The 25,104-nt window shown below is 51.8% G+C and overlaps 1 protein-coding gene across 2 annotated transcripts in view; it reads left to right on the top strand.

Moving 5' to 3' along the window:
- PDIA5 (protein disulfide isomerase family A member 5) overlaps positions 1-25,104 on the top strand; it is an 85,357-nt gene that overhangs the window by 55,034 nt on the left and 5,219 nt on the right. For both annotated transcript variants that reach the window (XM_081085282.1, XM_081085283.1), the window contains exons 9-15: positions 122-213; positions 307-378; positions 6,706-6,842; positions 15,141-15,211; positions 15,741-15,901; positions 18,219-18,349; positions 22,819-22,889. In XM_081085282.1, coding sequence (XP_080941408.1) covers positions 122-213; positions 307-378; positions 6,706-6,842; positions 15,141-15,211; positions 15,741-15,901; positions 18,219-18,349; positions 22,819-22,889 — 735 coding nt within the window. The remainder of the gene's footprint in view (positions 1-121; positions 214-306; positions 379-6,705; positions 6,843-15,140; positions 15,212-15,740; positions 15,902-18,218; positions 18,350-22,818; positions 22,890-25,104) is intronic.

Below are 25,104 nucleotides of genomic sequence, written 5' to 3'. Positions count from 1 at the left end.
GCTTTGTCCTGTTCATTATGTCCCCATCGTTTTTGGAGGGACAGCTGGACAGGAGGCACCTGGACAAGGGGAGGTGTCTGCAGGGCAGAGGGTGGACAGGTTGCTCTCCCTTCCATCTGAGGTGCTGGCCGGAATGAACATCTACCCTTCGGAATTTGAAAACATCAAGGAGGAGTACAACGTGCGGGGCTACCCCACCATCTGCTACTTCGAGTAAGTCCCCTACCTCCCTGCGGATGCCCGCCGCCTCCCCGATGGCATTTGCATCCCCGGTTTGAGCCCACATTGTCTTTCCACGTTTTACAGGAAAGGACGGTTTCTGTTCCAGTATGAAAACTACGGGTCCAGCGCCGAGGACATTGTGGAGTGGCTGAAGAAGTAAGTTGGGCATTTACCTGCAGGCGGGGGTCGGGGCGCAGCAGCGGGGGAGCTGGTGCCCAGAGGGAGGGGCCTCTGCCAGGCCCCAGGGTGGTCCCTGGTCCTAGGGCTCTGGCTGCGGTTTGAGGACGAGGGTGAGGAAAGGGAAGGACCTGTTAGGCTGCCCACACAGCTGTTTCTGAGTTGCATCTCCGTGGGAGGGTGGGCGGCTCTGAGTTTAGGATGCAGGAGTTGGGAGGATTTGGTGTGACTTTGGCTGTGATGATCGCATTTCAGATAGTTTTTTCTCTTATACTATCGGTCTCGTGGATAGACGTGTTTCTCACCAGATGCCAGGTTTGAGACCTGTCACTGGAGGTCTCTCTGAAAATAGAATTGTCGTTTGCGTGCTTATTTCAAACATAGCACCATATTAGGAGCTGTGCAGCTCCTGGAAATGTTCTGATGCCGTAGGTGTGCAGAGCGCTTGGCTGTTCACCCCGCACTCCCACAGACACTGCTTCTTCGCAGCCGTGTGGCCCCGTTGAGTAATGTGATTAGGCCCTGAATACCCCAAAGCACCCCCTCACCCGAAGGCCCCTCGTGCTCAGCGTTGACTTTGGCGTGATGGGTGGACCCTGACTGTGTGTGGATGGGGAGCTGGGGTGAGGCCACCTCTCCTAGAAGCCTCCAGGCCGGCCCAGCTGAGCGCTCACCTGCTTGCTTCGTGCTTGGCCGGGCATCCGTTTGCACTTACCAGTCACAACCGCTGTGTGGTCATTTTTGCATAGTCACAGCTAACATTTTGGGGGCTCCACTTTGTGGCTGACACTGTTCTAAGCACTTTAGGTGGATTCTCTTCTCAGAAGAGCCCTGAAAGGAAACTATGGCTGTTACCCTTGTGTGAATGAGGTAACTGAGAACAGTGGTCAAGAAGCTTGTCCTAGCTTCTGCAGCTGATAAGCTGCAGGGCCAGGGCCCACCCAGCTGCAGCTCCCACCATCACCACCATCTTGTAGCAGCTCCCACTTCGGGAGTTCTGGTCCGCCCCTCCCCCGTTGCCGGCCTGTTGGATTATGTGTTGACATCATTACCCTAGGGGCCCAGGCTTAAAGAATAGTTACCAAAATGTGGAGGTGGAAAACGAGTACTTTCAGAAAGGGAGAAGAGGATGAATGTTGGACCAAAGAAAAACCCCACAAGAAACAAACGATTAGATTCTAAAAGTCGAAACTCTGAGTCCTCTGTCGGTGCCCAGGGACCCGGGAGATGAAACACAGCGATAGCATCGTGTTTATGCAGGGTCTTTGATTTCTTGGAGCATTTCCTATCTCTCTCCCCATCTGTCACCTCATTTCCAGCCCCTGCCCAGGAAGGCAGCTGCCCATTACACATGTTCATTGTCTCAACCTGGGCCTTCGCTGCCCCCATCTTCCTTTTTCACTCGATAACAGCCATGCCCGCTCCTGCAGCCAGGCGTAGCGCTCTGCTTTGGGAGGTTTCGGCAAATAACAGTCTCATTTGTCACCAGAGCATAAAAATCTGTCTGCTTCCCTCCCCTTCTCTAACCTTTTCTGGTTTCAAAATAGACTCATGTCTTTTTGAAAGGATAGGTTTGGTTTTTTAAAAAAACATACTGAGAATTGCTAACCATAGACAAGGGCAGCATATCCGTGGCGTTTCTGAGGCGGGTTATTATCTCCTCCTGGGGCCTGCCACTCTGTCCCCACCCCTGCTGCCTGCTCGCTGCCCACCCAGCTTCTGACGGATCGCGGCTCGAGCCCGAACCTCAGGGCTGCCTCCAGGTCTGTGTTCTGGGTGGATGCCTCCCTCTCCTCACCCACCTTGTTAGCAGCTTCCGGTTCACCCTGGGTCTCCAGGTTGGTGGGATAACTCCAGGCAGGTAGCATCTGGGTCTCCCTGGCAACCCCTCCAGAGATGTCCAGCCACTTGTTCACTGTGTCCGGGGACACACGCAGCCCACTCCCCCGGCACAGTGGGCAAGGAGGCGACCTCCGGAAAGACCCCAGTGAGCTGCCTCACCTCACCCCCCAGCAAGAACTAGCAATGCCACTGTGCTGCCAACTGGCTTAATTTTTTAAAACTCTTTTAAAATTAGATTTTAAGGCTATTGAAATGAGATATATTGTTCTAGAAAAACTTAAAAATATAGTTAAACAAAACAAAAAAAGCCCCCCTCCCCACACACACACTTCCCAAAGATAATGAGATGTGTTCTGATATTTTGGTGAGCTTCCTTCTAGATTCTCCTCCCCTCCAACACACACACACACATATACCCAGCTCTGAGGACCGGTATTTTAAGTCTTTACCAGATTTCCCCTCAAATCCTGGTGGGTAGCAGTGACCCACCTCTTCTGCTTCCCTGGGCCTCTCCATGGCCCACCGCGAGGGCAGCCCAGTGTGGAGAGGATGAGGGTGGGTCCAGCCTGGCTAATTCTCTGGATGACTTTCAGAAGCTCAGGGAGAAAAGCCCAGATCCTGCCCTCTGACGAGTGTCGCTGGTGGGTGGGCACAGTGTGAGGCTGGGCAGGGAGTCCCGGTGTCCAGCGTGCCAGGGCTGTGGGGTAGATGCATTGGCGATGGCCGCTGGGCTCTCTTGGCTCCTGACAGCTTGTTTCTCAGGCCCCTCTGCAGATTTCATGCCAAAGCGCAGGGCTCGGTAGGTGGCGTATGCGGAAGTGGCAATCCCTTTGGCCTAGCCATCCATTTCTGCCTGTTTATTTTTTGTACTCACCAGAGAGAGCTGAAAACAAGCGCAGAGTTTCTTATGAGACTTAGACTTGTATCTCCTCTTCCAAGGCTCAGGCACTTGCCTCAGGCAAGGATCTGTGCGAACCACCCAGGGAACCCAGTCTCAGGATCGGAAGGGAGTGTCAGTGTCAGTGAGTCTGCCCCAGCAGTTCCCTTAAATGTCCGCATCACCTCTAGGATCAATGTAGTCACCTCAGCCCCACAAACACCCCGGAGAGCAGGGCTGTGGCTCATTTTGAAGCTGTCCATTCCTGTTTGAAGGATTCTTATGATTGAGGTTATGAGCATCTAGGAACATTTGGGTCATACTTTGTAAATTTACAAAGTGCTGTCTCACATCCATTATCTGTCTAGATGTACCTGAGGAGTAGATAACTCACATATATACTGTCTTGTAGAAGTTTTTTAAAATAAATATATTTTTATTGATTTCAGAGAGGAAGGGAGAGGGAGAGAGAGAGAGAAGCATCAATGACGAGAGAGAATCATTGATCAGCTGCCTCCTCCACGCCCCTTACTGGGAATCAAGCCCAGAAACCCCTGCATGTGCCCTGACCAAGAGTCAAACCGACCTCCTGGTTCATGGGTCGACACTCAACCCTTAAGCCACACCGGCTGGGCTGTCTTTTGATGTTTTAAGTCGAGTTGGTTGCTTGAGCCCCTAGAGCTGGAGTGGAGGAAATAGGACTTCAGCCCAGGTCCTCTGACCCCCGATCAGCTCTCTTTCCCGGATAGAAGGTTCTGTCTTCTGTTGAGCTGCAGTTCTTTCGCTGGGGCTTCCATTTGTTGGTGTTGGTTCTCCTTTTCGGGGCCATGTAGAATAAACCTTAATTTCTTTCCCTGATGCAGTTGGAAATATTCAAAGGTAGTTTTTGTGTTTCCTGGGTCTTCTCTGGGTCCTTTAACCAATCTTCTCCCGTTCCATCATTTACTCAAAAAGCAAATCTGCTGTGTGTTAGGTGCAGGGGTACAGAGATAAGAGGGAGCAGGAGCCCCAGTCTCCAAGGAGACAGACAGTAAAAAGCATAATTCAGGAATAGTGTTTGACCTCAGACCTATACTCAATCCCCCTCTTCCCAGTAAGTCTCACCACTGTGCCCAACTCTGCCCTCCTCTCCAGAGAATAAGCTTCCTGCTGTGTGCTGGGTGGGAGCGGGGCGGGGGTGCACCTGGCTGCTAGAGCAGGGGCAGGAGAGGGCCTGGCTGCTCAAGCTTTCAGCTGCCTCCTGTTTTCAGCCCCCCTTCAAGGGGGTGGTGCCTCTGAGTCCACTGGAGTTTTGCACATCAGTGTGGTTCCTGCATCCTCTTGCCCCCTCCCCCGTCCTGTACCCTCTGCACCCGCAACAGCATTCTGCCCTCAGTTTGGCTAAGTCATTTTTCTAACTTCTAAAATGGCACTGTCCTTTTTTTCTCTCTTCACGGCTGCCTTCTTTGTGCTCCTGTGGGTTCATACTTACAAACAACAACAACAACAACAAACTGTACTGTTATTTTAGTGGTTTGGGAGTGTGTCCTCTGCCATGTTTAACTAGAAGTTTCTCAGGCGTTTGCATATACTTCTGCTGCTAAGCCATGGCTTCTCCATTCAGTGTGTAGGCTTTGCTGGATTTTCATTATTTTAATATTAATTCCATTCATATAATTAATTTTTAAAAGATATTTAAAAATTATACACTGAAAAGTCTTGCTTTCACTTGTTTTCTCCCTCTTACCCCCTAGAGCAGTGATGGCGAACCTCTGACACGCAAGCTCATTTTTTTGGTTGATTTTTTTTTTGTTAAGTGGCATTTAAATATATAAAATAAATATCAAAAATGTAAATCTTTGTTTTACTATGGTTGAAAATATCAAAAAATTTCTATATGTGACACGGCACCAGCGTTAAGTTAGGGTTTTTCAAAATGCTGACACGCCGAACTCAAAAGGTTCGCCATCTCTGCCCTAGAGGTAGCAACTTTGATTCGTTTCTTTATGCAGACACAGGCAAATGTGAATAAGTATTTATTAAATCTCTCCCAGCTTTGTTAGCACGGGACGGCCTATTCGGTGTGTCCTGGCAGTCTGCCCACGATAGTGGAGCAGCTTCCTGGTCCTTTGCCCTGCTCAGCCCTCTGTCGGGTGGACCGACTGCAGGCTACCTACCCATCTCCCACCAATGACACTGGGCTATTTTCAATCTTTGCTATGACAAGTCGCCTATGACGAATACCTTTGAATGCACATAATTTTACTGCGTGCCAGTGTATTGTAAAGATAAATTCTCTGCAGTGGAATTGGTGGTGTGTTTGGAGGGGTTGGTATTTTGATCCCAAGCATAGGAATTTAGGTTTCTTTGTGTTGATCTGAGACCTTTGTCTGGCTGGTGACATTCCGAAGCTTGGTTTTGCCACCAGCCCCATTTGATGTTGGATGCACAAGAGCTGAGAGTAGGTTGCCATCTCCCTGCTGCTCCCCATTACTTGGGACAGGATGACTGAGGCTGCCAGTAGGGCCTGGTCAGAAGCACCAGGAGGCCTTCCGAGAGGGGGGCAGGTAGCGTCACACCCAGGCCCTGCTGTGGGGTAAGGTGGCGGATTCCGTTGTGTCCACCACATTGCTCTCATAAATCCTCAGCCCCGGCCCCTGGAACTTTACACTTTTCTACTATCTGCTCTGAGACGCAGGAAACAATGATTGTCTTTTCACATTTGTCATCCTAATGGGTTTTTTCAAAGCGGCAATTAAGGTGCTTGTGGCAGTGAAGCACCAGGGAGCTCGCGTCACCAGCCACGGAGGGCACCTGAGTGCCTCCCGCTCAGAGAGGAGACAGCTGGCCATGTGGACACCAGCACGCAGTCACCCGGGGCGGGCGGAAGCGGGCTCCACGGAGGCTGGGGGCTCCGAGGTTTTGCAGGCAGCGATGGTGGCGTCGGGATTTGGACTCGCCCCAAGCGGCTCTTTCTGCTTCAGCTCTGCCTCGGGGAGAACTAGACGAGCTTGGCCTGGTCTCTCGGAAGGCTTTGTGATGTACCACATGCTGCCATACTTAGGGTACCCCCAGCCCGGTTCGCTGGGCCCCCCTCTTGCTTTCCATGACCTCCTCCCACACTGGTCACCCAGGAGGCAGCCTCTCTCTTTCCTCCTCAGCCCCATGTGCACCCTCCTCCCCTATGGTCTTCCCTCTTTGGGTCCCTGCTGGTGGGGCACTGCTAGACAGCAAGCTTTCCAAAGGCCACTCTGCTGTGCTATTTGTTCTCGCCAGTTTGCTGAAAGTTTGAAAGCGCTTGAGAAGCTCACAAACCTCCAGATTCAGGGGAGGCAGCGACATTTCCTGAGCTGCCTAGAGAGCTATCTCTGCACCCCGCTATTCGTGACGGGACATCAGCGAAGCACTTCCGAGGGGCTTTGAGGGGACAGTGGAGGTGGGCAGGGCCAGGCCACTCACCCCTCCGCTCCGCCACCAGGGGCATTCCTGGTGAGCCCTGCAGCCAGCCAGGCTGAGCCAGGGGGGCTCTGAGCCAAGGGGCTGGATTTTGTACGGGCTGCTCAGGCCCCAGGGCGTGCTCTGAGCTCTGCCTGTTTTTGGTCTTCCAGTCCGCAGCCGCCACAGCCCCAGGTCCCCGAGACTCCCTGGGCAGATGAGGGCGGCTCCGTTTATCACCTGACCGACGAAGACTTTGACCAGTTTCTGAAGGAGCACTCCTCTGTCCTCGTCATGTTCCACGCCCCATGTGAGTGGAGCCTTGCTCCTCCCCACCATCTCCTTCCCCCTTCAGCGTAGGAGGCGCTGCTCTGGGATGCGAGTCCACTGAGCGCCTGCTTATCGGATGCCTCCTCGGTGCCGGGGATGCTCTGGTGCCAGGCGAGGTCCCTGCCTTCACGGTGCACGCAGCCCACCTGCATCCCCCAAGTCCCAGTCGGGCTGCACGTGCCCCTCAGTTCCACCTGGCAGACCCGAGCCACTTCCTCCAAGTCAGCGTGAATCTGGAAATGCAAGTGGATTTCCCAGAACTGGAGGAATTAGGACCGGAAGGGCCATTAGATATTGCCTAGGACAGTAATCACCCCTCATCTTACAGGTGGGGAAACTGAGGCCTCGAGAGGGCCGTATGTTGCCCAGCAACTGGGAGGGCACAGTGAGGCCAGGGATAGAGCCTCAGACCCCCCAGCATCTAGAATGCCTTCCTTCTGCTTCACTGGGGCCAGTCACAGCCTGAAGCAGCCACAGGGGATCAAGGAAGGAAATTGCCCCTGCCCCCAACCCAAGTCACCCATGAGCATAGAATAGAGGAAGGGCTTAACAAATGAGAACATGAACAAATGAAGTTGTAAAATGTGTTTGCAATATGGATGGAAGGCCTATAGCTCAGGATTTTCCTAGGCCAGTGTCCTCCCCATGCCCATGAAGAATGGAAATTGGTTGTGATTCATTTCCAAGAGGAAGAAGGCTGCTCTTGTAAAGTGAGCAGGGACGGTGTGAGAGCAAGGGATGACAGCCTGGGGCACAGAGCTCCTGGGAGTAGTACTGGGAGAGGGTGGGCCCATTCAGGGCGGGCCCATCCTGATGGGTGAAGAAGGTAGGTCCTTGGCACCCTAGGACACAGGGTGTATATGTGGTGGGTGCTCTTCTTTTGTAGCTTCTCACCAGTTCTTTGGCCCAATGATAGAGAAGAAGAGATTGTGGAGGAGAAAAATAGAACAAAAAATAACTGCCAATCAGTGTCGTAATTGTCCAGTCCATATTCAGTGACTATATTATTATCATCTTAGTTATAGGAATCCTCATGATAACAGTGGGCTTCATTCTATGGTGATAAAGTGGCTTCCTGCAGGGTCAGCTCCTTTTATCTTATCCACAGTGTGAATATGATTAACCCCATTTTACAGATGTGGAGACTGACACACAAAGAAGTGACACATTGTTCCCTGCTCTGTGAGTCTTGTACTGCTGACCCCTGATGGGTGTGGTTATGTGGGAATTTTTCATACATGGATTACTACTGGGGATTTCCCCAACTCCTTTTTTCTTATGTGTCAAATTCTTCAGAGAATCCAAAGGAAAAATATTCCCTTTGGCCCTTTTCCTTCTTGATTTCTAAAAAATTGACACATGCAAAAAACCCAAAAAAACTTTGTTTCAAAAAGTCTCCTGATTAGCGGCCTTAGAAGCAGGTCACCCCCCGCCCTGCCGGGGCCTCCGTGAGTGTGTCCCTGTAGCTGGGGGCTAGAGCTGAAATCATCCTGCCTGCATCCCTGTCCCTGCAGTAAAGGCAGAAGCAAGCTGGCTGTGTTCAGTCCCCCTGGGAATTTCTGACCTGCGTTAGGTTTGGGCAGTGGTTTGTGGTTTATGATCACAGCGTGAAGAGTAGGTGTCCCCTTCTATGAGTCCTGCAAATTATCCAAAAATATGTACCAGATACGTTAGAAGCACTTTCTTTTTAACAACCCTGGTTGCAAACTAGATCTGTTTTGTCTGTTGTTTTTTTGTAGTCATAGGTTGTGAGGGATCCATTGTAGTAGCTGATGCTTATAGGGTCTTGGGGCCAGGAGCCTGACTGTAGGGCCCCTCACCTTCCCTCCCCCTTGTTATGTGTTCTGTTCCTTTCCTGAACCGGAAGGACATCACTCATTGCCCCTGCCCCCGACCCAAGTCACCCATAGGCACAGAATAGAGTCAGGGCTTAAGGAATGAGAAAACGAACAAACGAAGTTGTTCTGGAACCAAATTAGAAATCAGAGTGAGAACTAGAAGCCAGATGGCAGCTTTTGTTTTCCCCATTCGTCATTACTAATGAATATTACCACGAATGCGCTGCTCTGTGCAGAGCCCCGCTGAGGGGCTCTGATTTCAGACTTAGCAAATAGAGCTGTCAGAGGCAACTCTTGGTGGGTGTCTGCCAGCTGGGGACCCTGCATTCCCCCATGAGGTGTCTGTCAGTGCCTGGCTCTGCACGTGTGTGTGGGTGGGGGCGGGGGGGCAGGGGGCTGGCAGAGTGAGAGGGCTCAGGGCTAAAACAGGAGGTAAAGCTTCTTAATGAACCGCTTGTGTAAGTTCACATCAGATGGGAGTGGCTCTGCATCAAATAATCTCTCTACACAGTCCTCCTTCCCTGTCCAGGAGCACGGCCCGCAGCCTGGGCTGAGATGGAGCACATGTGGTTTAGAGAACACGGAGCCCAGGGGTGAACCGAGAGCAGAGCGCCCCTGGGGGCCCAGCTGTGTATCATACCAGCTGCTGCAGTGACCAGGGGTCCGTTTTGGGGGTGTTTGAGGAACCCAGAGAAAAGGACAAATGCCAGGAGGCCAGAGATGGGCAGTGCTGTCCCAGGTGTCCCAAGTACAGAAAAGGTGAATTCTGGAAATCACAATATCGCAGGTGTCAGTCCCAGGCCAAAGAGGGATTGGCTTAGAGACAGACCATTTGGAGACTTGGAAAGACAAGGTAGGCTCTGCCGACATAGAAGACCGTAGATTCTACGAGGCATTGCCAGGTGTCCTTGGTTTGTTTCTAGGTGGGTGAGTTAGCACGTCTTCCTTTGCACCAAGATTTTAAAGGATCCCAACGGACGGCAATGATGGGGCTGACACCAAAACGCTGTATTAATTTTTATGGCGTTTTTTGCTGATTACAACGGAATGCATGTAGGTGTCAGCAAGAGTTAGCCTAGGAAAGTACGGAAAGAAAATGAACGTTGCTCCTGACGGCGACGCCAGGCAGAGCCGTGGTCTCTCTCTGCTGGGCTGTTTCCATGGAGAGTAAGTGCCCCATGGTTGTTTCTTTCCTGGTCCAGCTTCGAAAGGCCGGGAGAGCCGGGGTCTTCATCTTCCTCCTGACCTGTGCCTTCCCCAGGCGGAAGCTCCCCGCACCTGTGGGTGCCCGGGCAAGTCCCTGGGCTCTCTGCCTGGAGCCTGTGTGTGCCCGCTGAGCTGCACTCCGAGGTTCTTGGCAGGACAGGCACGGCCGTGGCTGTTGAAATGATCAAACATTCCACTGGCCCTGCTTCAGTCTCTCTCCTAGATCTCCTGCCCCTTACTCCCCCTCCGCCTCTCCCTCACCCCCTCGCCTGCCTTCTGCTCTCCCCCAGCTGCAGTGGTGGAAACCCCACAGATTCTTCTGCAGCCTCGCATTTGACGTCCGAGTTGTCACTGAGCGAATGAGCATAGGCTGGGCCACAGTGCCGGGCCCTCCACGGTCAGCTCCAGTCCTGCCCAGGTCACAGCGGGAAGCAGGGAAACTGAAATTTAAAGCAGGTTTGCCCCGTGGACCCTGCCCTCCAGGAGCGGCCAGGCCTCCAGGGAGGATAGTCTGAGTGAGCAGTGGGTTCTGAGAGGGGCCTGTGCACCAGGAAGAGTGAGGCCTGAGCCTGGACCCCAGCCTCTCCCCTGCTCAGCACTTCCTCCTTTGTCATCCATCTCGGAGGGGGGGTGGGGGTGGGGAGGGCGGCTGCAGCCCCCGGCCCAGCTCTCCCGTCCCACAGAGGACAAAGATGGAGTCTGGAAGGGGCGTGGCAACAGGACATTGACTGCCCCTCCTGGGTGCCTTTCATTCCTTTCTGCAGCTTCCTGAGGAGAAGTCAGATTATATGCTGTCACTCTTCTGTTCTTGTCCCTTCTGTTTTACTGCAATAACCTCCACCTGCTCCTCCCTCTCCCTGTAAGTCCAGCCCTGTCTTAGGCCGGGGAAGGGTTCGATGCTGTGATAACACTACCCTAATGAGCAGCCCATGTGTAGGGATGGTAAAAGGGACAAAGTGAGACTTCCCAGGAAGGGTGTCATTGGGGAGCAGCTTGTCTCCCTTGTGGGTGCTGAGAGGCAAGCAGGGACCCCAAAGAAGAAGCCAATGGGGAACAAGAGCCCCCCCTTGCCGCCCCCTCCCAGGACCCTGGGGCCAGCCAGCAGCTTTGCCCTGGCCCCCACCCCCCCCCCACCCCCCGCTTTCCTGGGCAACAGGCCCCGTGAGATGTTCTCGTTGCCACAACCCACCACCAGCAGGTGTGTGCTGTGCCCGCCTGGCCTGCCCTCCAGGAGCTGGCAGTCCATTGGTCCCTGTCCGAATCCAGACTTTGTTTCTTTATTTCAATCTTATTCTCAAAGTAATATGGGATCTTTGTAGAAAATCTAGAAGGCATAGAGAAATATAAATGACTAAGGTAAAAAAGAAGAACAAACCTGTGATCCCATGATTCAGAGGAAACTGCATTTCTCTTTTTGGCATCATTCTTGCTAGTTTCTTTTATTTTTCCCTTGTCTTTAACTTTTATTTATTATATTTACATACAGTTAAATTGACTTTTCTGGCACCTGTAGAGCTTTGTATAACTATCATGCCATAAAATCATTCATGCAATCACTTTTATTTTTTTAATTGCACAAATAGTTTAAGCATAATATTAATGATGTTTGCATTACTGGCAGTGCAAGGTTCAGGGGATACATTAGAACATAGTGCTCCCCACCCCATCTTCCTTCCCGGGCTGAGTGCTGTGAACCGTTGCTATATCTTTCTCCTTCTGTGCTTTTCCCTAAATAGTGGATCTTATTTTTTATGTAAATAGGGTCATTCCCCGTCCATTTTCCTGTGATTTGCTTTTTTTTCACTCACCAGCAGGTCTCAGAGATTTTCCCATGTAACCGTAGGTGTGGGCATATGAATCTATCTCAATCCGTTTAACCACTGAATAGCGTTTTATAATTTAGAGATGCTGTAAATTGCAAACTATTCCCCTGATGACAGACGGTTGTCTCCAGCCTTTCGCTGTTCAAGCATTGCAATGAACAAGTGTAAACATATGTATTCGGAAATATGACTAAATATTTATGACTGATTCTTGAAATTTGTGACGTTGCTGGGCCATGGGGTATGTGTGCCTGAGCTTTGATACCAGTAGATCCTGCCACCTCGCCCTCCAGGAAGGTGTCACACCCCTGACTGTGTGTGACAGAGCCTGCACCTTTGCCAGCATGGATGCTGTCAGCCTTTTCTCACCCTGCCAACCTGGACCAAAGGGCCACTTGCCCGCAGCTCCCTGGACTCCAGGGAAGTCGGGCCTCTTTTCTTGTGATTATCAGCTTCCCTCACTTCTCCTGCCAGCCACCTGTTCATACCCTTTGCCCATTTTTCTAGTGGGTAGTTTGTTTGTTTTTCTTCTTGACCTAGAGCTCTGTGGTTAGGGCTATTAATCTTTATTTGTTATCCATGTTGCAGGTGTTCTCTGCTAGTCTGTTGCTTGCTTTAACGTTCTTTAGGGTGTGCCTTTCATTGTACAAAAGCTCTATGGTTTTAGTCGTTAAATAATAGCTAGAATTTTTTTGAGCACTTACTGTATGAATCAGGCATTGTTCTAAGCACTTTCCACATATTAACTCATTTCACCTTCATAACAAAACCTGTGACTATATCAAGATTATCCCCATTTTACAGGTTAGGGAGGGGAGGCACCAGAAGGTTGAGGAACTCACCAAAGGCCACCTAGCCAAAAAAGGGAAGCAGGATTAAAAACCCTGCAGCCCGAGAGGCCACAGTCTTGGCAGTGAGCCTTCCATAGCCTGCTTTTCCCATCCTGATCTCTGGGATTCATGGGCTGCTTGGGAAATCTACCCCCAAGATACAAAAATAGCACCCTGTATTTTGTTATAATATTTTTGCTTTTATATTTTGTTCTTTAATTCATCTGGATTTTTCATTTGCTTGTTGGGCCAGGTGGAAAGAAGGGCTTTCATTTTACTTCTTTAAGTCCCTTTTCCTGTGCATATCTTTTTTTTTTTTTTTTCATTTTTCTTAACATTATCTTATATGTTCTCTCTTAATGTTATTTAAAAATGCTTTTTTGTACGTGCTTTTTGAGGTCACATACTATTCCATTGTAAAATGGCACCATAAATCACTTAACCAGCATCATTATGTTGAAGGTTGGAGTTGTTTACCGTATTTCCCCATTGTAAATCATGCTGCACAGAGCATTTTTATCATCAATATTTGTCCACATGTCAGATTATTTCCTTAGGATAGAAGCCTGGAAGAAAATACTTAAGTGCTTGTTATCTATGTTTTACACTAACATAAAGGAGGAAAAAAACCCTAACTCTTTCCTCGCACAAGAAGAGGGCTATGTGACGGGTGGAAGCATCCATCAGTGTGGGGTTTGCCCCAGAGTGTCTGTGAGTGTGCACAAGTCAGCTTTGGTGTGTATACAGCTGGAAGCCTCAAAAAAGCTCTCAGGTGTCTGGCGGCAGGGGGCTGGGCGGGGGGGGGGGGGGGGAGCAGGGACAACATTCACGGTGTTAAGACATCAATGTTTCTGCTCCCATAGGTAGCAGGAATGGGAATAGGAACATCCAGGCTCCTCTCGAATCTCAGGTCCCAGGCGGCTTCCCAAATTAATCTGGTCCCCTGGAAAATTCTGGGCCCAGGGTCCAGGAAAGTCTCCATGATAATAAAATCATAAGTGTAATTGAAGAGCATGGAGACCAGAGGCATCTGAAGGCTTGGGGTTGATGGGAGGCCAACATTCCCACAGCCAGAGAAGAGTGTGATTGAGGCGTTGATGCGTAGCCTCTGTGCCAGGTCATGAAAATCAGCGTAAGTGCACTTACACAGATGATAAAAACCCAACAAGGAGTTTGGTGATAAAACTTAATGGCCTATCAAATCACAATCAGGATACTAAAACGCAGCGGGCCGGCGTGTAACCCTCCGCCTCGGGCTCTCCCGCCGCCAGGATGTCCTGAAGGCCAGGCCCAGGAAGCTGGAGCTGGGGTCCAGGCCAGCACCGCCCATGACCCACAGCTCGGCTCCCCAGGACAGGCGGGTGCCAGCCAGCCCTTTCTCCTCTCGGGGCCTGGCCAGTCTCCTCGTCATAAACTGTCTACAGAAGTTTATTGCTTCGCCTCAGTGTTTTGTTCAGGGAGCAGAGGGAATTAATGCTAGAAGCAAAAATCACATGGTATCAAGTCAATGCTAGGGTATGTGTGGGACACTTTAGAACAACATCCCTGGGTGCTGGAGATTTCCAGAGATGTGTTCTAGACCTGGTAAGAGCAGGGGAATGTATAAATGGTGCTGGGGAGGGGAAGTGCCTGCACAGTAACTGCCTTGGTGGCCAGTTCTACTAAATAGAGGAGGTTTATCAAACTAGCAACTATTTGGGCATAAGACAGGACTTGCCCCAAAAGAATTTAGTCCAATTAAATCCTGTTACCCACAAATGTAAGCCTGAACAATATAGCTATGAGGTTAATTCATTCACAAAGTGTGTGGAACACCGTCCTTAATAGCAGGGGTGTGGTGGTGAGCTGGACAGACAGGTAGGCCTGTCCGGTTGGGGGGATGGACAGGGAACAAGTAAGGCAGTGACTCCAGCTGTTTTGAGTCCAATTGAGAAAATAAATAGGACATTGGAAGAGATCATGATGGAGTGAGGCTTTTTTGGGTTAGGTGTCCAGGGAATTTCTCTGCAGACGTGAAATTTGTACTGAAGCGTGATTGCAATAAAGGGGTGAGGCATGCAAAGACCTGGGGGAAGATCGTGTCCCAGGCACCAGCGTAAGAGCCCTGAGGTGAAGTGAGAGAGCAGAAAGGGGGTCACGGCTGCAGAGCAGAGGGCAGGAGGGGGTTGAGATGGGAGGGGCCAGGTGGTGTGGGCTTGTGGCTGGGGTAAGGAGTTTGGATTTTAATGTACCTGCCATGGGAAAGGTTTAACCAGGGTTTTTGTTTGTTTGTTTTTAATCTGATTTCTGTTTTAAAAAGATGCCCTGGCTGCTCCTAAATATCAGAAGACAATAAGGCAGTACAGAATTCAATGCCATAGAAATATGTGAATGAGAAGTATTTTGTGAATAGAAGAGAAATAGGTGGTTCGTTGGCGCTGAAGCTTCCCCAGTGGATTTGGCGCGATTTCTTTGTCCTCATTCTTCTTTTCTCCCGGGCGCCCCTGGGAGCAGGGCCGAGCTGTCCTGCAGAGGTGGCGGCAGGGGACATCCCCAGAGCCTCCCTGCCATGGGAATGGTTTCTCTCGATTGTTCCCCGCAGGGTGTGGACACTGTAAGAAAATGAAGCCAGAGTTTGAGAGTGCAGCGGAAGTCCTCCACGGAGAAGCAGACGTAAGCATCCTTCCCCTAACCTCCCCCCCACATTCTTGTCTGAAGAATCAGTGACATGAATCATTGCAATGGCTTTTCCCTGCCAGCTCTGCAGCAGCTCTCCCGGCCCCTGGAGATCTGTAGTACTTCCACGTTTCCGAGTCAGATGGGTGGGGCCCTACCAGGGATGGAGGGGTGCAGAGAGACTGGGGTTACATTCCCAAGCCTGTCCAGGTAGCTTCTGTCAGGTCATGGCCTTGAGGGGAAGCCCCAGGATTCTCCCTCTTTTCTCTGGGTCGCTGGCTATTGGGAACAGCCACAGTCTGTCTGCCCAGCCTGCTTGGTGGGCAGATTTAAAAGCCTCATCTCGGCCCATAAGGAGAAATGATGACCGTGTCAGTGTTTGGTCATTCCCTGGGGCCAGCCACCCCACAGTGAAGTCCCTGCAGGCCCGGGGGCAGGGGAGCAGGGGGCTGTCGTCTGGGCTCCTCTGTTCTGCCTGCACCGTGTCTGAGGCTGTCGTGCATGGTTGGCCTCTCCCCCATCCCAGAGCTCTGGTGTCCTTGCAGCTGTCGATGCCACTGTCAACAAGGCCCTGGCAGAAAGATTCCACATCTCCGAGTTCCCCACACTGAAGTACTTTAAGAACGGAGAGAAATATGCAGTGCCCGTGCTCAGAACGAAGAAGAACTTTATTGAGTGGATTCGAAAGTAAGTTTGATGGTCTTGGTAGTACATCCCGACTCCTGGCTGTCGGCCACCGGAGACGGCCTTGAGGAGGAGAATTAAACCTTAGCAGCTACTGCCCTTGGCTCAGGGCCACAAGCCAAGACCAATTTGACTTCCCCAATCCTAAAGCCACGTCTGGTGTGTTCACCACGGTCCTCACCCAGGAGGCCGCTGGTAGCCTTTCTGGATGCAGTTTTCTCAGCTCCAGTAAGCCTTCTACTCTCTTTCTAGAGCCCCGCCCCCCCCCCCGCCCCCTTTCCCAAGGTCTCGGCCCCAGGTGTCATCATCTGCACTTTGTCCCATCCCTGTGAATGGATGAAGGAAACACACGGCTCTTCGTATGGAGAGCTGGACTCACTTGCACCCAGGTTCGCTGGTGGCTCACGGGACCTCCTCAGTGTCCACAGTGCAGCCCGGGCCATTCTGGGGCTGAGAATAAGATTTCAGAGAGCAAGTAGTTTATTTTCTCACACCTATGGAGACCAGAGGTTCAAGACCAGATGTCTCCAGGGTTAGTTTCTTCTGAGGCCTCTCTCCTTGGCCGTCTTCTCCCTGTGTCCTCTTCTGTCTTAAAAGGACACCAGTAAGACTGGAGTAGGGCCCACCCCGTGACTTCATTTTAACTTAATTGCCTCTATAGACCCTGCCTCCAAATGCAGTCACGGTCTGAGGTACTAGAGGTTAGGACTTCACTATGGGAACTTGGGGGGACACAGTCCCTCCCACAACAGTCAGGAAGTCCAGAGAACCTGAGTAGCCTTGCAGTTACAGGCCCAAGGGCCCTCCAACTCACCCCAGGACTTAAGAACATACAGTTCTTAGCATTTCCCTGTCCTGTGAAGGACTAACTGAGCTGTCACACAGGTGCCCTGGGAAATGGAGGAAGCCTCGGGCCTTGCTTGAGAGGCAGGAATTGTTAGGACACAACTGAGGAGCCTTTCTGCTATCTACACCCCTCCCCCAACACACGTGCGCACGCACACACACATACACACACACCTTAAATATCCAAGACTATTTCCTCATTTCTGCTGAGGGCGAGATAAAGAAGACCTATTCCAGCCTCTGCAAGGTCCCTGGTCTATGTTATAATGATGCCCATTTGGGAACCAGTTAAAGTCACAAAGTGACACGAGAACTGCAAAACAGCAGCATCTGAATGGAGTTACTTTGTTAGGACCTTGAACCTCAGGCTTGGATATATGTCAGCATTACCTGGTGTTGAGGTGCTGAGTTAAAGCGCAGATGCTGGGCTGCTGTCCTTGAAGCTTTGATTCAGGAAGTGTGAGTGGGACCTTCAGCCCCAGTGTTTTGAGAAACACCAGCTTATGCAGAATGGGAGCTTTGGGGCATTGCAGGGGATGAGACATAGAACCAGAGAGAGAGAGCTTCTGAAAGGTGAGGGTGGCCATGGGGTGTCGGGGTACAGGGGCGAAGGAGAGAATGCAGGGGGCTGTGTCAGCACTGGGAGCAGACCAACCCCCCAACTCCCCCCAGAGACACTTCTCAGCGAAGGGAGAGAGGACGTGGCTGTAGAGAAGGGGGCAAGGGCAACAGAGGCTTTAAAAGACCCTGGAGATCTATCTGTACTTTTGAGAGGCAGGGGGAGGGAACCAGTGGACAGACAGAGAATGAGAAATTATAAACACCCACTACGTGCCGGTCACTTATCAGAGCATATAGACTCTCAGCCGCTGTTAGTTGCTTGGCTGGCTAGGTGCTTTACATGCACCCTCCGCTCTCTGTAAGGATCCCAGGAAGTAGGTATCATTGTACTCATTTAACAGAAAAGAAAATGGAAGCTCAGAGAAGGTTAGTAACTTGCCTAAGGTCACATTGTTGGTAAGTAATCTGGATTTGAACCCAGACCCACTGCACTCTTTGGCCCATGCTCTCTCCACCAGAACAAAGGTTCAGGAACAGGAAGTAGTGGGCGGCCTTCAGGGTCCCAGAAGAAACGGGGCGGGAGGGGAGCCGGGTGGAGGAGCTGCTATGCCCATGGCCAGGAGTGAGGGCCCATACCCTCGAGGCGGCCCCGCCCTGAAGGGGCTCAGCTCTTCCGCACCTTCACAGAGTGGCTTCCCCTCAGGCTTTTCCGAGGGAATCGGGAATCTTTGCTGATGGTACAGATTTTTTCATGTTTAAACAGAGGTTTTAAATTAAACTTTAGAAAGGAAGCAAAGGGGTTTCTCTCGTGCTCCCCTGCGTGGTGTGGGGGGAGAGGGGGAGGGGCGGAAGCACTTGCATGTACATGAGCCTCTCCTGATGACTGTGTCCCCTCCACCCCGGCTCCCTGCAGCCCCGAGGCCCCCCCACCCCCAGAGCCCACCTGGGAAGAGCAGCAGACCAGTGTGCTGCATCTGACGGGGGACAACTTCCGGGAGACGCTGAAGAAGAAGAAACACACCTTGGTCATGTTCTATGCCCCTTGTAAGTAGCTGGGGTGCTCACTTGGGGGTGAGAGAGGGGTGGGCCGGACGGAACCACGAGGACACCCCTGGGACCAGGGCACCCGCAGGTTGAGTCGGGGCTCACCTCTGCGGTAAGCAAGGCCCCCAGTTTCGTTCCAGGCTGCCCTTCAAATCCAGGGCCCCTTGTGTCGGTCAGCTGTCAGGTTCTCTCCCTCCTGGGAGCCTCCCTCACATCAGTCCTAAAGCCCTCCGCTGCTGGCTGTGGCAGGGATGTGCCATGTGAGTACTCCGTCTCCTCATGTTCCCGGGATCTTCCAGGCTGGCTGCCTCCCACCGGCCACTTCCTCCCTCTGCCCCTCGGCTCCCTCCATCCCTCCCGACACTGACTTCTTCAAACCTGGGAATTTGGCGTTACCTTCCCAGTGGCTTTGAAGCTGTGGTGAAGCAGCCACATTCGCTCCAGCTCCTGAGACCCTGCGATTCCCTTTAAATCAAAGCTTAAGCTGAGCTGAGGAAGTGACACACCTGCTAACATGGGTGTTTGTGACCTCAGGTTTTGTGTATTCCCATTTGGAAGTTAATTGATCCATAAAAGGCCAGGCTCTTGAACGTCCCACTTTCCTGTCGCCCTTCTCTCCGCCAGGTTATGCCCAGCTTCATGGGGGGTAGGGGGGGGATAACAAAGCCGGGCTCTGCAGAAGCCAGCAGCTTGAGCTGGTCATAACCCTGCTGGGTGGCAGCCAGCCCTCCTGTTTGCTCCCCTCCTACCCCCACTTGTCAAGTGTCAATCACCCGCAGGGTCTCTCCTCAGCCCTCATTGTCTGGAAGGGGCTGCCTCCTGGGCCCAGCCTCAGACCCCGCCCTCAGGCGGCTAACGCATCTCGCTGGGGGGGACTGTGCTCTGGGTTCCTTACACAGCTTGTCTCTGTCCTCACTGTCCTTAGAGTGAGCCTGGAGGACTGGGGATTAAGAGGTTAGCGGCTTCCTTCCAGGCAGAGTGAGGGCGCAGAACGGAGTCCTGGTAGATTCAATGGGTGATTTGTTCGTGATAGCTGTTCTGCAGCCTGATGCTCCTTTTCTGTCACAGATTCAATTCAGAGAGTAGGGACTTTCTCAGCAGCAAGTGACATCCTGGCTGTAGAAGTTGGAGTCCTTGACCAGCTCTGGGTGGATGTTAGAAAGACCAGGCTTACCCCTGGAAACACCCCTCTCACCCTGTGACTCTGGGGCAGGGACTCCTACCCTGTTGGGGTGCTAAGGACCTCCCTCAAATACCAGCTGTGTGCTGAGTGAAGTCCTGGACCCAGAACGCAAGGGAAGGAGGCGTGATCCCTGCCTGGCCTCAAGGACTCACAGTTCACCCTGGCAAGAGATAACTTTAAACGTAGGGTGAGTCACTGAGCGACTCAACTTGCGGCAACGGGCTTGGTGCCTATAATCTCTGGACTCTGCTCCAGATCGAAGACATTTTAATCAGGGGGTTAAACAATATTGGGGGGAGGGGAACTATCCAAAGACAAACAAGCCGTTAACAATCTATAATAATAAAAGCGTAACATGCTAATTAGACTGGACGAAGCCAGGGCTGCGAGGGCCAAGGCAGCTGCTGCCGCGGGGGGGGGCCGAGCCCCTTGCATGAATTTCGTGCATCGGGTCTCTAGTTTTTAATAATAAAAATACCCAGTTTGGTACAGTGGATAGAGCATCATCCCTTGTACTCAAGCGTCCTGGATTCGATTCCAGTCAAGGGCATGTACCTTGGTTGCAGCTCAGGGGCATGTGGGAGGCAATCAATGGATGTATCTCTCTCACATTAATGTTTTTTTCTCTGTGGCTCTCCCCCTTCCACTCTCTTTAAAAATCAATGGAAAAATATCCTCAGGTGAGGATAAACAATAATAATAATATTATACATTTATTTATAATAGATATAGTCTATAGTATATACTCATTCATATACAAAGACTAAATTCTGCAGAAAGGTCAAACACCTGATAGAGGTAGATACAAAATAAAAAGCAAAATCTGACCTCCATATCCCTCCCCCATCTCCTCCCTGCACATCCCCCTCACTACCCCCACCTCCCCAACTTCCACACAGATCCTCCTCCTGCTGTTTCACTGTTCTCCCCTAGGCCAAGCCCCATTTGCTCTGAATGGTCTGGCCACAGTGACTGCCCTTCTCAGGCCGGTGTGGCTGAGTATCCAGAACTGGAATTCTGTTCTGTCCTCAGTCTTTGTTTCTCTCCCTCTCTCTGGGAGACTTCTCTGGTTTCCTGCTATACAGTGGTGGTGCCTTTTTTAAAAGAATCCAGATCAAAAAAATTGTGCTTCTCTCGCCCACCTGACACCCTGGCAGCATCTTTATGCCCTTTCTAAACCCGCCTCCCTTACAGCCATTCAATTGCTATGCTCTTTCTCTTGGATAATGAAAAGATTAGATGCAACAGGAGGCCATTAATCTGAGACTTAGAGACTTTAAATTGATGGTAATAGGAGTTTGCACTAGGCCGACAGTTACCTTTGTACTTTCCATAAGCAGAGAAGTTAGAAAGGAACAATTAGTGATACCAGATTTGGGGAAAGAGGGTAGCTTATTCCTGGCCAGCCTGATGCTATTAGCAGGCATCCAGGCCGCTCATGAGGGACCTCTAGGTGACCTAGGTGAGCTTGGATAAGCCTTGTCCGCCAGCACATACATTCAGCTCTATAAATGTTTTAAAAACTGTATGCTGTCTTCATAATCTGAAATTTTCATGAATTTGAGCTATTCTTACCTCTGTTGAGTCACATTAGTGAGGTATTCCTGTATTTGCCATTGAGGCAATTTAAAAAACATCTATTAGTATCTGCCATGAGTTAGGCCGTGCTAGGCACTTCGTCTCATTTAGTTCTAATGTAACCCATAACCAGCCTAGCTTTCCTCTCTACTCCTGGTCCAGAGGATGGAAAATCCCTTTAAGCCCCCTCCCTATCACGGACCACACTGTGCTGGGGCGAGCTGGCCAGTCCACCAGCCAGGCCACAGGGGTGGTCCTGCCCATCTCGGGAGCCCTTCAAGTGCTGACTGCAGACTAAAGTGTAGCTTAGGCTTAATTTGGTTTCACAAAACCCTTTGAAATGCCAATCATTATTATCTTATTTTTAAAAGAGGGAAAGCAGATGAGCAGAGCCATTCTGTTCGCCACCTTGGCTCCCCCCAGGCCTAGGGCGGGCTGGAGGGCCGGCCCAGCTGTCTGTCAGGAAGTTGGCTGGAGCCAGGGCATCTTGCCTCTCCCACCTGTGTTTTGATGAGAATTAATTACCACCATCAGGGAGATCTTCCGCTGAAAGCATTTCGCTCTCTCGGCATGTGTTCAGTGTCAGGACAATGGTGGAAAGAGGAGGTGGGCTTGGGTTTTGATCTGCTGGTGCTGAGGGAAGGGCCAAGAAAGTGAGTCTGGGCAAGAGTGCCTGCATCTTCCCGGACTCTCCCCTCAGTGGATGCTGCCCTGGATTCACTGGGCTAGAAGGACAAAATGGCCCTACACAGGTGCAGTCTATGCCTGAGATGCTGTCGTCAGAGCCTGGGGGGCTGTGTGCATGCCCCTGTCCCCTGCAGGGCCGCTGGAGTCACAGGTCCTTGTCTACATGATGGGCCTCTTCCTGGGGTTGGGAACCTAAGGACCCCATGCAGCTTGTCCTCTTAGCCTGACCTTGGCTTTCCCGTTCCTGGATCCCAGGTTCAGGTGGATTGTAGAGCGAAGGGTAGAAGGACAGCATGAGGACCAGGAGCTGGTTTGGCAGCTCGGTCTGGGGTGAGGGTAGAGGTTACTGAGAATGTGGAAGTGAGCCCCAAAGCGGAAGTAGCAGGGGCTCAGGCAGTGTGGTTACTCCTGTGCCACCCCCACCTCCACCCCTTCCTTTCCCAGTCCTACTTTCTCAGTCATGAAATGGAGAGGTTTGCAAGAGAAGGGGGCTTTGTAACAGGCTCAGAGAATCCTGAGCACACATCACCTTCTAAGGCAGTGGTTCTCAACCTGTGGGTCGCGACCCCTTTGGGGGTCGAACGACCCTTTCACAGGGGTCGCCTAAGACCATCGGAAAACACATATATAATTACATATTGTTTTAGTGATGAATCACTATGCTTTAATTATGTTCAATTTGTAACAATGAAATTGGGGGTCACCACAACATGAGGAACTGCATTAGGAAGGTTGAGAACCACTGCTCTAAGGTAACTGTGGGATGGGAGGTCCTGGGTAGGTGTGGGCCTGCCGCTTGCACAGGGCACCGACAAAGCCCTCATGCCAACAGCAGACACACAGGATGGTGGTTTGAGGGGCAGGGTTGATGCATGGGCCCTGACGGTCGGGGGTGCAGGTGGTGGGAGTCAGAGGAGCCCCACAGTCTGTTAAGTGAGAGACACTCCCTGGAAGGCCTCTCTGGGGGTCCTGGGAAGGGCTTTGGCCCCCCATGTGTAACACTCTCTCTCCCTCTCAACAGGGTGCCCGCACTGTAAGAAGGTCATTCCATACTTCACCTCCACTGCGGACGTCTTCAAAGATGACCGAAAGGTATGGGTGCTCCTCTTCATCTCTTGTCCTGCCTCCAACTTTGCCCGGTCTCCAATTCCCACACCTTCCTCCTTTCCATTCAGTCCCCTTCCCAGATAGGATCTGCTGAGACCTGGGGATCCTGGGAACCGGGACATTCTCTTTTCATAAGGCAGGATAGAGCCGCTGAATTTATGCTACAAAATCAACCAAAAGGGATACACTGAGCCGTCGCAGCCCTTCCTTGGAGGAGAGGATAGAAGAGGGGTTATCTGTTTATTTTTTTAGAGCTTGAACCTTTTTATAGTAGGATCTGTAGTCGTGCATTACTTATATAATCAAAAATACAAATAAAAAAATTCAACAAAAGTTGACTACAGGCATCCAGGGCGGAGGAGAGCAGGCTATGCCTACGGAGCCTCGTCAGTGGAAGGCTCCTGCAGCGGCTGACTGATGAAGCATAAAATTAACAAGCTAGACCTGCAGATTGGATTAGTGTTCGGGGAGTGGGGGCCCCCCAGGCACATCCCCCCAGCAGCTCCAGCAGGCAGGGCAGGACAAGCTACCACCTGCTGCCTGGTGAGGGTGGTGTGTGGCCCTGGGCCGAGGGGTTGTGTGGCCAGGAGAAGACCCCGGAACTCAGGATGGTGCAGCTTAGCTGCTGCTAACCTGCGTGACCTGGGAGAAGTCCATCAGCTCTCCAGGCTGTGAGTTCCCTCCTCTGTAAAGTTGGCGTGCTGGTCTAGATGAACATGACAACCATTTCCAGCCTGGGACAACGTCATAGGAACCTGTCTCCTGGTGGGTCCCAGAAACGCACCCCCACACACCCAATCCAAGGTCATGCATCTCTGCCGTAGGGCCTCATCTTCCTTGTAGAAGCCTCAGGCTAAGTGGGGGCTGCTGGACACCGATGCCTGCCTGGATCACCTTGAGTCGGCCCTGCGAGAGGGGCAGTAACAGGATGGGGAGAGCTTAGAGCAGCGGTTCTCAACCGGTGGGTCACGACCCCTTTGGCGGTCGAACGACCCTTTCACAGGGGTCGCCTAAGACCATCCTGCATATCAGATATTTACATTACGATTCATAACAGTAACAACATTACAGTTATGAAGTAGCAACAAAAATAATTTTATGGTTGGGTCACAACCTGAGGAACTATATTTAAAGGGCCAGAAGGTTGAGAACCACTGGATTAGAGGGACAGCAAGTGAGAGGAAGCCAGGCTGGGGCACAGGCACATGTGTGAAGAGTGGGGACACACTGGGGACTCAGACCCCAGGACCCTGCCCTAGACTCAGGGAGTCCCATCGTCACCCACAAGTCCTGGCTGTGCCTTTGAAGGTACACCTCACCCCTCCCGTAGGGGGTATAGGACCAGAACCATTTTCTCCTGCTCTTGCCACTTGGCCTGCATTGAGAGGGACATGGCAGGAAGGGCTTCCCATCTCCCGTCGCCCGCACCACCTATCCCGTTTCTGCACTGAGGCCTGTGCATTCGTCAGGATGGCTGCTCCCGCTCTGGAGGGCCCATCCCTGCAGGGCACCCTCACTCTGGGCTTTGGGTTGTATGGGGAAGCCTTTGCTCTCCGGAGAATAATCTGTGCTCTGGACATCGGAGCGTGGTGGGGATATGAGGTCTCCCCCACTGCCCTACCCCCGGGTGGCTGCTTAGGTCTCCATGGCTCCAGGTCTGTGACAAGGCCAGGCTGACTGTGCCCACAGCCGGCCAAGGGCCAGCCCTCCTCTTCCCCTTTCCCCTCTACTGATGCACAGGAGCCCCATTTTCATGGTGACCCCTCCTCCTCTGAGACACTGATACACCTTTTGCTTAGTTGTCTTCACGCGGGCCAGTGATGTTGCTGGCCTTTTTCTGGGCTCATTCCCTCTGTCTCTCCTTCCAACTTCCTTTATTCCAAGCCAGAAATCCCCTCGTTTCAGAAGCACACGTAACCTCTCTGTGCCAGGCTGCTCCAGGCATGGGGCTCCTGGAGGTGGCTCTCAGTAACCTCAGGGAAGCATCTGTCTCTCTGGCTTGGGGGACCGATGTTACTGGTGCCCTATTGCTGGGCGCCATCCTAGAGCTATCAAATCAGACTCTTAGGGATGGTTCCAGGACTTGTGATTCATAACCGCTGGCTCTCGTGCTGACCACAGGCTGGCATTTGATGACCACGGGTCTGTCCAGCTCTCTCCTTCTACTCATGAGGGGCCAAGGCCCAGAGAGGAGCCGTGG

Source organism: Myotis nattereri (assembly GCF_964212035.1).
Source record: "Myotis nattereri genome assembly, chromosome: 3".
NCBI lineage: Eukaryota > Metazoa > Chordata > Mammalia > Chiroptera > Vespertilionidae > Myotis > Myotis nattereri.
The sequence above is the reverse complement of the archived record's forward strand: the minus strand, read 5'-3'. Positions and strand labels throughout refer to the sequence as shown.